The 15,000-nt window shown below is 41.4% G+C and overlaps 1 protein-coding gene across 1 annotated transcript in view; it reads left to right on the plus strand.

Annotated features, from left to right (window-relative positions):
• Positions 1 to 15,000, plus strand: part of dcaf13 (ddb1 and cul4 associated factor 13) — a 280,107-nt gene that overhangs the window by 41,301 nt on the left and 223,806 nt on the right. Inside the window, exon 5 of the mRNA XM_051936090.1 lies at positions 10,612 to 10,767. Within this exon, the coding sequence (XP_051792050.1) occupies positions 10,612 to 10,767 (156 nt within the window). The remainder of the gene's footprint in view (positions 1 to 10,611; positions 10,768 to 15,000) is intronic.

Here is a 15,000-nt window from a genome sequence, read left to right on the forward strand (position 1 = left end):
AGCTATTGATTATTCAGTGTTGTTTGCCTGGGTGTCTGATCTGCTCGACGGGATCATAAATAAAAGGAAAACAATGTGAAGGCAATGTCACAGGTGATCCTGTGGTATAGCGGGTCCACAGCTCCCCTTCAAAAGACCATTTTTAAATAAATAATCATCGCACTCACAGCGTAGCGAGGGGCGTGGAGGTGTGGCTGAAACGGTTTCCAGGTGGAGTCGTGCTGCAGGCATTTCTCCCCTGTGCAGTGTGCGAGCGAGTGAGGAGAGAGAGAAAGCCGGTACGTTAGAGGGAGCGAGAGCAGGCTCGAAGGCAATGTGTTCCTGTGGTATAGCGGGTCCATATCTCCCCTTCAAAAGGCCATTTTTAATCAGGCGACTGACAGTAGTGGAGTCAGGCACAGAGAAGGTCAGCTAGTGAGAGAGCGTCTCGACTGTTGCAGGGCCTGCATCAGTGAAGCAGGTGAGACGCTAATGAAAAAGAGGCACAGGGCTTATTGTTTTATAAAGACTGCTTCCTTCATTGTGTTTTAATCTCAGTTTTAAAGGATTGCGCGGCTCTCTCGCGCTGCCTGTGTGTGTGTGTGTGTGTGTGTGTGTGTGTGTGTGTGTGTCTGTCTCTCTGTGGCGCTGCCAGTGTGTGTGCGCGGCTCTCTTTCTTGGGCTACCTGTGTGTGCCTCTGTCTCTTTGTGGCGCTGCCTGTGTGTGTGCGCGACTCTCTCTCTCGGGCTGCCTGTGTGTGCCTCTGTCTCTCTCTGGCGCTGCCTGTGTGTGTGCGCGCGGCTCTCTCTCGCGCTGCTTGTGTGTATGCCTCTGTCTCTCTCTCGCGCTGCCTGTGTGTGTGCGCGGCTCTCTCTATCGGGCTGCCAGTGTGTGCCTCTGTCTCTCTCTGACGCTGCCTCTGTGTGAACCAAGGTTCCACTGAGGTTGACTAATGAAAAGTCAACCTGGCTCAGAGCTGCATGCGGACTGTGGCACAGACAAACAGAAATGACGGCATGTTTTCCGAGGCGTCACGTCCGAGTTGGTGGGCGTGGCTCTGTGAGTTTTCGTCGTATCCAATGGTCTAAGAGTTGGTGGGCATGGCTCCTTCCTGCGTGCGCCATTGGCGTCTGTCTTGTCGGCGGTTTATTGAATCCACGCCCCTTCCGGCTTGCTTTCTATGGGTGGCTACTTGTCGGCGGCTTAGTGAATTATATATATAGATGCTGGTTTGAAGGCAAAATGTAGTAACACCAAATATTGATTTGATTTAGATTTTTCTTTTGTTCGCTCACTTTGCATTTTGTAAATTGATAACAATAAACAATCATTATGTATATTTCTGAAAGCATTCTTTGTTTACAGCATTTTTTCACACCTGCCTAAAACTTTTGCACAGTACTCATATATATATATATATAATATAAAATAATACACACACACTGTTAGGTCCATAAATATTTGGACAACTTTTTTCTAATTTTGGTCCAGTACATTACCACAATGAATTTTAAATGAAACAACTCAGATGCAGTTGAAGTGCAGACATTCAGCTTTAATTCAGTGGGGTGAACAAAACAATTGCATAAAAATGTGAGGCAACTAAAGCATTTTTTTAACACAATCCCTTCATTTCAGGGGCTCAAAAGTAATTGGACAATTGACTCAAAGGCTATTTCATGGGCAGTTGTGGGCAAGTATGTTATGTCGTTATCAATTAAGCAGATAAAAGGCCTGGAGTTGATTTGAGGTGTGATGCTTGCATGTGGAATATTTTGCTGTGAACAGACAACATGTGGTCAAAGGAGCTCTCCATGCATGTGTAAGAAGCCATTGTTAAGCTGCGAAAACAGAATAAACCTATCCGAGAAATTGCTATAATATTACGAGTGGCAAAATCTACAGTTTGGTACATCCTGAGATAGAAAGCAAGCACTGGTGAATTTGGCAAAGCAAAAAGACCTGGACATCCACGGAAGACAACAGTGGTGGATGATCACAGAATCATTTCCATGGTGAAGAGAAACCCCTTCTCAACAGCCAACCAAGTGAACAACACTCTCCAGGAGGGTAGGCATATCGATATCCAAGTCTACCGTAAAGAGAAGACTGCATGAAAGTAAATACAGAGGGCACACTGCAAGGTGCAAGCCACTCATAAGCTTCAAGAATAGAAAGGCTAGATTGGACTTTGCTAAAGAACATCTAAAAAAGCCAGCACAGTTCTGGAAAAACATTCTTTGGACAGATGAAACCAAGATCAACCTCTACCAGAATGATGGCAAGAAAAAAGTATGGCGAAGGCGTGGAACAGCTCATTATCCAAAGCATACCACATCATCTGTAGAACACGGTGGAGGCAGTGTTTATTGATGATGTGACACAGGACAGAAGCATCCGAATGAATTCTGAGGTGTTCAGAGACATACTGTCTGCTCAAATCTAGCTAAATGCAGTCAAATTGATTGGGTGGCGTTTCATGATACAGATGGACAATGACCCAAAACATACAGCCAAAGCAACCCAGGAGTTTATTAAAGCAAAGAAGTGGAAAATTCTTGAATGGCCAGGTCAGTCACCTGGGGCCTCATGCATAACGGCGCGCGTAGAATTCGCACTATAACATGACGTAAGCACAAAAGCCGAAATGTGCTTGCGCACAGAAAAATCCAGATGTAGGAATCTGTGCGTTCGCCAACTTCCGCGTTCTTCCGCTACATAAATCCTGCTCAGCGTGGAAATAAATGCATGTGCACGCGCTTGCTGTCCCGCCCCAACTCCTCCCAGAATTATGCCTCTTTGAATATGCAAATCAGTATAAATAGCCTTTAAGCTCAGCGTTCTGTGAAAAGGCAATGGCAAAAGTATGAGGAAAAATAGAAGAATTTCAGAGAATACCAAGTGGAGGCAAAGAAAAACGTACTATTTGTTGGTTTAAACAGTTATATAAGCAACAAAAGGAAGCTGATCGAGTGACCTAGCATGTCGGAGAAACGCGAAAGCTGAAGTTCACAAAGTTGCACAATGCCCGAAATAAAAAAGATGTCACATATCAAAGTCGGCGTGAAAAGGCGACTCGTAGCCCACCGTCTGAGTGTCATATGAAAGCTTATTAAGGTACAGTGGGGAAAAAAAGGCACACAGTGTGAAAAAAGCATGAAATGTCAACTTCAATCTTGAAATTTCCACTTTAATCACATAGTTTATTTTGTCATTAAAGTAGAACATCATAAACTTCATCTTAAAATCGTATAATTTACTAGTTTCTCAAATCCCATCGTAACTTAAATAGCACGTTAAATGCTTTGTTGTGTATTTGATCTTATATGTGCTCTATGTGCCTGAATCACTACGTGCTCTTCCTCTGACAGGACACAGAATCCATTACATTCGTAATATTACAGCTCTCTGAATAATTAAAATACTGAGAAGTATACGTGAAAGCATGTTATTAAACATGGGAACACGGTGGCACAGTGATTGTTCATGTCTTACAGCAAGATGCTTGCTGCGCCATGCGTGACCTTCAATGAAGTGCTTTATTACAGAAGTACTGTCTTTTTCAAACGTACTAACCCCCAATTCCTGTCCTTACTTTTCTTTCTCCAAATACCCAATCGCCACACAATCAGCTCTGTAATAGACGTTAAGCCATCTGTAAGCTTAGAACGCCAATTCTTCAAAACTTTTAAGGAACATCAAATATCTTTGTAATGTTTAATTATTCTATCCATCTATCCTTCCAGTGTCGCGCCAGCCACAGCATGAATACAGCGCGAGGCAGGAACAATCCGTGAACGAAGTTCAAGCTCGCTAGCGCTGCGGCACCATGTAGTTAAAGTTTTATCTGTATAATATAATCAACATATTTGCTGCATTTCATCTTAAAAAGGATATCGTCATCATATATAAATATGCACTTTATAAAGTGGCTCAGGTTGTGCAATATTATAACTATCATAAGTACAGTTACCTCACGGTAACTTGCAAGTACAAACAGTTCTAAAAGGAGCACTTGATAGACTGATTGAGTGCATGTATAGTTCTTGGGATGAAACTGTTTGTGAACCGTGAGGTCCAAACAGGAAAGGCTGTGAAGCATTGGTCGGATGAGAGCAGTTCAAATAGCGAATGGCTGAGGCAGCGAGTGCTTGCTGCTGTATACCAATAATTCTCTTTCTAATCACTGTAGATCTGTGATTCACACTTGGATACAGTGATATAAATACTCCGAGTAGTGCAGTGAGAGTAATATGGAAAAAGATGATCCGCTGTGGCAACCCCTAACGGGAGCAGCTGACAGAAGAAGAAGAAGGTGCAGTGAGAGTAACAACGCTAAAGCAGTTATGGTATTTAGAATAGTTTGACCATTCTGTGGACCTTTATATTGTTACAGGTTCATTACAATCAGATGCATTAAATTTATGAACGATATGCGGTTAATTTCAGTGTATTTAATAAAACCGCCGTCGTGGATGTGGATCTAAGTTAGGGTAACCACACAGGAACAGTAGCACTGCCTTGACGCTGGGTGCCGCCAGTCTGCAAAAGCGAGCGGAGAACTTGCGTACGACAGGGTATGAGGTACCGTGGAAAAGTGCGTGGCTTTACGCCAAGTGTAGGTTTTATACATCGCGATTTGAACGTGGAAACGTTCTTGCGCAACATTTCTGTGTGTACGCACCGTTTATACATGAGGCCCCTGATCTTAACCCAATTGAGCATGCATTTCACTTGTTGAAGACTAAACTTCGAACAGAAAGACCCACAAACAAACAGCAATTGAAAGCCGCTGCAGTAAAGGCCTGGCAGAACATTAAAAAGGAGGAAACCCAGCATCTGGTGATGTCCATGAGTTCAAGACTTCAGGCTGTCATTGCCAGCAAAGGGTTTTCAACCAAGTATTAGAAATGAACATTTTATTTCCAGTTATTTAATTTGTCCAATTACTTTTGAGCCCCTGAAATGAAGGGATTGTTAAAAAAATGCTTTAGTTGCCTCACATTTTTTATGCAATCGTTTTGTTCACCCCACTGAATTAAAGCTGAAAGTCTGCACTTCAACCGCATCTGAGTTGTTTCATTTAAAATTCATTGTGGTAATGCACAGAACCAAAATTAGAAAAAAGTTGTCTCTGTCCACATATTTATGGACCTAACTATGTATGTATGTATGTATGTATGTGTGTGTGTATGTATGTGTATATAATATATATAATTGTGTGTGTGTGTGTGTATATAATATAATATATATACACACACAGTGGAACCTCGGGTCACGACCGTAATTCGTTCCAAAACTCTGGTCGTGACCCGAAGTAATTTCCCCCATAGGATTGTATGTAAATACAATTAATCCGTTCCAGACCGTACGGACTATATGTAAATATATTTTTTTTTTTAAAGATATTTTTAAGCACAAATATAGTTTACTATTACGCTGTGCATTCAATGTAAAAACATCGAATAACACTGAGAAAACCTTAGTTTTCTCTGTTGTTGAACATTGCAAGAGTTCGCGCCATAGCACTATGAACCACTCGCTAAAAGCAGTTTTTTTTTTTTTTTTAAATGAGTTTTAAGCATGGGGAAAAAAATGAACATATGAAAAATCTGTAATTTTAATAAACAACCAAGAAAAGTTACATTGCAACAATGCACGCTATGAGAAGTCTTCATTAAATATAACGAGGTTAAAACAATGCTCGAATCAGTCTCTTTAAAAACAAGCCCGGTGCATTCTTCAACTGCCTTCTCGGCCTTATTCGGCGCACGTGTCTCTCTCTGTCTCGCGTGTGTGTCTCTCTCTCTCTCTCTCTCTCTCTTGCGCGTGCATTTCTATCTCCCACTCGCTCGCTGCATAGGGAATGCACAGGGAGAGACTGAACACGTGTGGAAATCAGCAGTGCGCACAAACCCAAAGGGAAACTGGCTTGTTCGTATACCGAGTGTGTGGTCGTAAACAGATGCAAAAGTTTGGCAAACTTTTTGGTCGTAACCTGATTTGTACATGTTCAGAGACGTTCGTGAACCGAGGTTCCAGTGTGTGTGTGTGTGTGTGTGTGTGTATGTATGTATGTATTTAGCTAGCTGGAGATCCACAAAGGGAAAAAAAAATTAATCACGTATCAAAAAACTCACTTTCATTTCAACGGCAAATACTACACTCAGAAAAAAGGCATGCCAATGGGATCGCCGTTCTCAGGATTTCTAGCGGAACTGGTAATGCAGCGATTTGAAAACATGGCTCTATCCCAGTTCACACCCAAAATTTGGATACACTATGTACACGACACATTCATCATACTAAAAAATGACCAGCTGAATGAATTCTACAACCATATCAACACAATATTCCCTGCAATCCAATTCACAATGGAAAAAGAAATTAACCAAAACATCTGCTTCCTGGACATCTACATCAAAAAAAATAATGACGCCATCCTGACCACAAGTGTTTACCGTAAAGAATGCTACGCAGACAAGATATTACACTTCACCAGCAACCACCCGGTAGCTCATAAACGGAGCTGTGTTAAAACTCTATTCAGAAGAGTTCACACCCATTGTAATACGAAGGAAACAAAAATGAATGAGAGACGTCATCTCTTCCATCTTTTCACTTCAAACGGATACTCAAAAACATTCATTAATCAGAGCTTACACAGAAGACGCCAAAAAATTCAGCAAACAATCGACTTGAATCTGAACCCCCACCCCACCTGGCACTCACTCCCTTATCACCACAAGGTGTCTGAAGGTACAGCGCGCATCCTGGCCAAATCAGGCGTCAGAATAGCACACAAACCCACAAACAATTTGCGCACGGGCCTCTTTAATGCTAAAAACAAGAAATCGACAGCAGAAACACGAAACGCAGTTTATAGCATTCCATGCCGTTCTTGCTCAGCGTTATACATATGACAAACTTCAAAACGAATCACAACAGGAACATCGTAACGCCGTCGGAAGAAAAGACTCACTATCAACAGGACATACATTTAACTGGGACAATGTACAAGTAAAATTTAAGGCCAGTACTGAAAGTGCCAGAGAGCTGACCGAATCTTGGCTATCAAATGAGAACGCCATCAACAGACACTTGGACATAAATCCAGCATATGCAAACTTAAGAAGAACATGTTCATAATAAATAAACTGTACACCCATTACACCCCTCCTGATCACACTGACTTAGCCACCCTCCCACACGTATTTTTTTTGCTATATATTGCCTTTGATTCTTGTAAATCTAAGCATTATCCTCTGATGAAAACCCCTGGCAGGGATTGAAAGCTCAGGAATAAAAACTACTTTATGATACGTGATTAATTTTTTTCTCCCTTTGTGGATCTCCAGCTGCATACACACACACACACACACACACACACACAGTGGAACCTCGGTTCACGAACGTCTCTGAACACGTACAAATCGGGTTACGACCAAAAAGTTTGCCAAACTTTTGCACCTGTTTATATATAAATCCTTATATTCTACTGAGTTCAAAGAAGACAACACACAATCTAATGCCTTTCTGGATACATTACAGACACCACAAATAGATGCTTTAAGTGCAGAGGAACTGGATAAACCTCTGACGCTAACAGAATTACTAGATGCTATAAAGTCACTTCAAAGCAGGAAATCAGCAGGTCCTGACAGTTACCCCATAGAATTTTATAAGAAATTCTCCACTCCACTAGCTCCCCTCTTATTGGCAACATTTACAGAAGCTAGAGACAACCAAATACTACCTCAAACATTTCATCAAGCATTAATCACCATCTTTCCTAAACAAAATAAGGACTTGTTACAATGTGCATCATACAGACCAATTTCACTCCTGAATAACGATGTTAAGATACTCTCAAAAATTCTAGCTCGAAGGATGGAGAAAGTGCTGCCCTCAGTAATATCACAGGATCAAACTGGATTTATTAAAGGCCGACACCTATCTTCCAATCTCTGACGCTTGTTTGTTATATATTCACCAGCAAAATCGAACACCCCAGAGATATTACTATCATTAGACGCAGAAAAAGCATTTGATATGATTGAATGGAACTACCTTTTCACTGCATTGGAGAAATTTGGGTTTGGCCCGAGTATTTGTGCATGGATCAAACTACTGTGTACCAATCCAGAAGCTTCAGTTTGTATTAACAACATTTGTTCAGACTACTTTAAGCTGGAACGTGGTACCAGACAGGGATGTCCCTTGTCACAACTGTTGTTTGCAGTCGCCATTGAACCACTGGCGGTTCACTGTCGAAATTCTTATCGGATAAAGGGAATTATCAGAGAAGGACTGGAACAGAAAATTTCTCTATATGCAGATGATATAGTTTTATATATATCAGACCCAGAAAACACTGTGCCTGCAGTTTTAACAGCACTAACAGAATTTCAAAAGATATCTGGTCTTAGAATTAATCTGAATAAAAGTATACTCTTTCCAGTGAATTCACAAGCATATGATATTAGATTGGACACCCTACCTTTTACCATAGCAGATCAGTTTAAATACCTAGGGGTAAAAATCACAAGTGAACAAAGCTGTTTATCAACAAAATTTTGCCATCTGTATGGAAAAAATTAAGCAAGACTTGCATAGATGGATAGACAGATAGAGGACCACTCTAGCCGGAAGAATTAACGTTGTTAAGATGAATATCCTTCCTAAACTTCTTTTTTTTAATTTTTTTTTTTATTTCAAAACATTCCAATATGTATCAATAAATCATTTTTTAAGCAATTAGATTCAACAATAACCTCATTCATTTGGAACTCAAAACACCCACGTATCCGAAGAGCGACCCTACAAAGACCTCAGGCAGAAGGTGGCATGGCTTTACCTAATTTTCAGTTTTATTACTGGGCAGCAAACATACAAGCCATAAAAACCTGGACACAAAAAAATGAACATACACAGGCTTGGCACGCAATAGAAGTAAAATCCTGTAGTACTTCTTTATACTCCCTGCTCTGCGCTCCAATAAATGCAAGTTATCGCAAATATACTAATAACACAATTGTGCTTTACTCACTCAGAATATGGAACCAACTTAGAAAGCATTTTAAGATGGAAAATCTTTTATCCACGGCACCTCTGCAAGAGAACCACCTCTTTCAACCCTCGCAAACCTATCCAGTTTTTAATACCTGGAAAGGTTTTGGGATTAAAATGCTCAGAGATCTTTATATAGACAACATAATTTGCAACTTTTGAACAATTACATTCCAAATTCAACCTCCCAGCTACACATTTCTTTCACTATCTTCAAATTAGAAATTTTGTTAAACAGAAACTGCCCGACTTTCCTCACCTCGTACCCTCCACCATGGTGGAAAAAATACTGCTCAATTTCGAGGAATTAAACACCATTTCCGCATTATATAAAATCCTATTAGAGTCCCTACCTTTCAAAGACCCAAGAGGACATTGGGAAGAAGATATCTTAATCAATATATCAGAAAAGGAGTGGAAGGTAGCAAAGCAGAGAATTCACTCGAGCTCCATATGTGCAAAGCATAGAATTATTCAACTAAAAATTATATATCAAGCTCATCTGTCTCGCTTAAAACTGTCCAAAATGTTTCCAGGGCAAGATCCAACCTTTGAATGCTGCAACCAAGCTCCTGCGTCACTGGGTCACATGTTTTTGGCCTGCACCAAACTAACATCATTTTGGACCAAAATTTTTAAGTGCCTTTCAGACAGCCTTGGGGTCACAATCCCTCCTAACCCATTAACAGCTGTGTTCGGTGTTCTTCCAGACGGACTTGAAGTGGAGAAGGACAAGCAAACGGTGATTGCATTCACTACACTTTTGGCACGCAGACTTATTTTGTTAAATTGGAAGAATCCTAACTCTCCTCTGATAAGTCAGTGGGAAACCGATCTTTTATATTATTTGAAATTGGAAAAAATCAAATTCTCAGAGGATCTGTACAGAATTTTTTCAGAACCTGGCAGGATCTAATCAATATTATTTTAGAATAAGAAAAATAACTTAACGCATTTATGTCCCTTCTCCATTTTTTAGTTACCTATATATATTTCTTCCTTTCTTTTGTTTATTGTTGCCTTATTTAAAAGCCCTAAGCAATTCTCCTTTGGCTAAGCTCTCCTTCTCAGGGGTGGGGTTTGATTTGTCTTCAATTTTTTTTGGTTATAAATTGATCTATTTGTATGGAATGATTACAATAAAATTAATAAATAAAATTTAAAAAAATAAATGAATAAACTGTACACACCCCGATCACACTGACTTAGCTAGCCCCCCACCCCCCCTACGTAATTTTTTGCTATATATTGCCTTTGATTCTTGTAAGTCTAAGCATTATCCTCTGATGAAGACCCCTGGCAGGGGTTGAAAGCTCAGGAATAAAAACTACTTTATAATACGTGATTCATTTTTTTCTCCCTTTGTGGATCTCCAGCTGCAAATATGCAAACCGTATCACAGACCTTCTCATGTATGTATGTATGTATGTATGTATGTGTTATTGCTGTCTTTGTTTTATTTGCAGGATATTTTCCATGGTTTCCTATGTAAGTAGATGTTTTTGAAACATTTTTTGTTGACTTCAGTATTTTTAAATAATCTTTTTGTTTTCTCTATTTAGACTGTTTATACAGGTATTGATCACCATTGGTCTGATGGTATATTTGCAACCTGCAGTCAGCAGGTGGACATCTGGGATGAACATCGAAGCAGCCCAATTCGTTCATTTAGTTGGGGAGCAGACAGCATTACCAGTGTCAAGTTTAATCCTTCGGAGGTAAATTCAGCACTTAGATGAAGATTCAATAACATTTAATTCTATAGCACATTTTCATACAAAATAAATAGCTCATAGTGCATTCCAAAATATTAAACAGAAAAAAAAATCAAGGTAAAAGAAAAATAATAAATTATGAATAAATATGAGTAGATGAATGACTTTTAAATATTTTTAAATAAAAATGAATATTTGCTTATATAATACAGATAAACAAGTAACAGATAAAGTAGTATTTTTAATTATGGGTTAAATTGCTGAATTCATTTAAGTCTTAGTGCTTGTAGTAATAAGTCTCGTGCTGTGTTCAGATGGCCTGGGAAGATAGAAAAATAAAAACTTCAGTAGGTGAGATGCTGGAGAGAAAACTTCAGGTAGTTCAAAGGCCAAATTATTGCCCAGCCCCCACAGGGCACTCTATTAAACATAAATGTGCTTAAGTAGTTTCATATTGTATGGTGCTTTGTCCTTAAAATTTGATGCAGTGGGTCTCCTTGACAGTTGGAGTGTCCACATTCCTTATAACATCACTGGCTGTTTTTGAGTGCTTTGATAAGATTGTGGTGGCATAAATAAACTGGAAAAGAAAATGGAGGATAGTAGAGGTTAATAATGATTGCAGATCTATACTGTATCACTATATGGTATTGTAGTACATGTATATAATCTACTAGCAGTGTTATCCAGCTTTGCCCAGGAAATTGTGGTCCTCCTTGCTGTTGGTACAGTTTCAGAAGCACTGTGTAGCTAACTCTGTACTTACTTGTTCACAATATTTGTAGTGTAGTGAGACACCCCCCCCCCCCCCCCCCAAGTCAAGTTGGGGAGCAGGCACTGGTACAGTGCGATGCTGCACCCACCATATTACAAAACAACTCAGGATCCTGCTCAGCAACCCCCCAGGCAGGCATGCTGTCCAGTCCCACCCCCTCCGGACATGACCTTCTGGCTGCCAGAAGGTGTTACATGGGCAACCACTTGGCCTAGTCCAGCCACACGGGTCCTACGAGCTGGGCCACCCTTAGGGAATCACGCCACATGGCCGTAAGTGACGCTCCCTAACAATGCAGGTGCTGTGCCTCATTTGGCAGTCAATGAGCGACCGCTCATTCGACACAAAGTCAAATCAATGGTACCCAAGGGTTTTCCAGAAAAAGACAGTATCAAAGGAGTCCAGTCTTTGTCTCAGGTCACTGGATAGCGGCCATGTCTCGCAACCATATAGCAAGACAGGAAGCACCCGGACTCTAAAGACTTGGACCTTGATCCTTTTGCATAAATATCGGGAGCGCCGCACATCCCTTTTCCAGCGACCTCATGACCCAACATGCTCTCTCAATTCAACTACTTACTTCATAGGAATAGTCACCAGAGACATGAATGTCACTGCCAAGGTAAGTAAACCTCTCAACAAGGTTGACACTCTCTCCCCAGACAGACAAACTGCTGATGGCTGTGCTTAAGAGGTCATTAAAGGCCTGGATTTTAGTTTTTATCCAGGACATTCGCAAGCCCAGATGCTCAGTCTCTCGAGAGCCCCAATCAGAGCCTCCGTTGACTCAAGATCAGTGAAAGTCAAGATCAGTGAATTTTCTTCACCAACAGATGCTCCACAGCCGCTGGACCTCATGACCTTGCCCAACATCCAGTCCATACAAGCATTGAACAGAGTAGGAACAAGAACACACCCCTAACGAACCCCAGAATCAACTGGGAAAAACACAGAGGTTCTGCCTCTACTCTGCACAGCACTCGCAGTACTAGTGTACAGGCCGCTCGTGATATCCAGCAACCTTGAGGGGATCCCGCAAACCCTTAGGATGTCCTACAGGGGAGCTCGATCAACTGAGTTGAATGCTTTGTGAAAATTGACAAAGGCTGCAAAGACACTGCTGATATTCACGTTTGCGCTCCATGAAAACCTCAGTGCCAGGATACGGTTAATGCTAAACTTCTTGGGCGTAAAACCAGACTGTTCCGGTCACTGGTAGGTGAGCAAGTGATCGCGGATCCTTTTGAGGATGACCGTAGCAAGGACCTTACCCGGCACAGAGGGCAATGTTATGTCCCATGTAGTTGCCGCAATCCAGGCGATCACGCTTCCCTTTCCAGATTGGGACGAGAAGTCCTATTTTCCAGTCAGTTGGGCCGATGCCAGTCTCCCAAATGGAAGCAAAGATTGATTGCAATGCTTGAAGGACATTTTTACCACCAGCCTGGAGAAGTTCACCCCAGTTACCAAAGATCCCTGCAGCCTTGCCTCCCCTCAGCTGGTTCACCACCTGTGCAATCTCCGTGAGATTGTGTGGTTTAAAACTAATTGGAGGATTAGCTTCAAGAATTGTTGACCCAGGAATATCCAACATCCTAGCCGGAGGATCAGCTTTGAACAGCTGCTCAAAGTAGTTAGCCCAGCGGGTCACAACTGCAGTGTCATCCATAAGGACCGTTCCATCAGCCGCCCAGACTGCGACTCTCCAAGGAACAGATTCAGATGTGTGTAATGCTTTGATTCCTCTGTAAGCAGGATGTGTGTCACTTGCTCACAGATTCCTCTAAAAACAACTCTTTATCTGCCCTCGGAGCCCTCAGAGCCATCCTTCTCAGTTCCCGGTACAGACCATCCATCCATTATCCACCACTTATCTGAGGTCGGGTCGCAGGGGCAGCAGCCTAAGCAGGGAAGCCCAGACCTCCCTCTCCCCGGCCACCTCCTCCAGCTCCTCTGGGAGGACCCTGAGGCGTTCCAAGGCCAGCCGGGAGATGTACAGTATTTAGTCAGCCCCCAATTGTGCAAGTTCTCCCACTTAAAAAGATGAGAGTGGCCTGTAATTTTCATCATAGGTATACCTCAACTATGAGAGACAAAATGAGAAAAAAAATCCAGAAAATCACATTGTCTGATTTTTGAAGAATTTATTTGCAAATTATGGTGGAAAATAAGTATTTGGTCAATAACAATTTATAATACGTGATTCATTTTTTCTCCCTTTGTGGATCTCCAGCTGCAAATATGCAAACCGTATCACAGACTTTCTCTTCCATATATATATATGTATGTATGTATGTGTATATGTATGTATGTGTATATATATGTGTGTGTGTGTGTGTGTGTGTGTGTGTGTGTGTGTGTGTGTGTATATATATATATATATATACATATACATATACATACAGTGGTGTGAAAAACTATTTGCCCCCTTCCTGATTTCTTATTCTTTTGCATGTTTCTCACACAAAATGTTTCTGATCATCAAACACATTTAACCATTAGTCAAATATAACACAAGTAAACACAAAATGCAGTTTTTAATGGATGGTTTTTATTATTTAGGGAGAAAAAAAATCCAAACCTACATGGCCCTGTGTGAAAAAGTAATTGCCCCCTTGTTAAAAAATAACCTAACTGTGGTGTATCATACCTGAGTTCAATTTCCGTAGCCACCCCCAGGCCTGATTACTGCCACACCTGTTTCAATCAAGAAATCACTTAAATAGGAGCTGCCTGACACAGAGAAGTAGACCAAAAGCACCTCAAAAGCTAGACATCATGCCAAGATCCAAAGAAATTCAGGAACAAATGAGAACAGAAGTAATTGAGATCTATCAGTCTGGTAAAGGTTATAAAGCCATTTCTAAAGCTTTGGGACTCCAGCGAACCACAGTGAGAGCCATTATCCACAAATGGCAAAAACATGGAACAGTGGTGAACCTTCCCAGGAGTGGCCGGCCGACCAAAATTACCCCAAGAGCGCAGAGACGACTCATCCGAGAGGTCACAAAAGACCCCAGGACAACGTCTAAAGAACTGCAGGCCTCACTTGCCTCAATTAAGGTCAGTGTTCACGACTCCACCATAAGAAAGAGACTGGGCAAAAATGGCCTGCATGGCAGATGTCCATCCATCCATTTTCCAACCCGCTGAATCCGAATACAGGGTCACGGGGGTCTGCTGGAGCCAATCCCAGCCAACACAGGGCACAAGGCAGGGAACCAATCCTGGGCAGGGTGCCAACCCACCGCAGTGCATGGCAGATGTCCAAGACGCAAACCACTGTTAAGCAAAAAGAACATTAGGGCTCATCTCAATTTTGCTAAGAAACATCTCAATGATTGCCAAGACTTTTGGGAAAATACCTTGTGGACTGATGAGACAAAAGTTGAACTTTTTGGAAGGCAAATGTCCCGTTACATCTGGCGTAAAAGGAACACAGCATTTCAGAAAAAGAACAT

This window comes from Erpetoichthys calabaricus, chromosome 13, assembly GCF_900747795.2.
Source record: "Erpetoichthys calabaricus chromosome 13, fErpCal1.3, whole genome shotgun sequence".
Taxonomy (NCBI): Eukaryota; Metazoa; Chordata; class Cladistia; order Polypteriformes; family Polypteridae; genus Erpetoichthys; species Erpetoichthys calabaricus.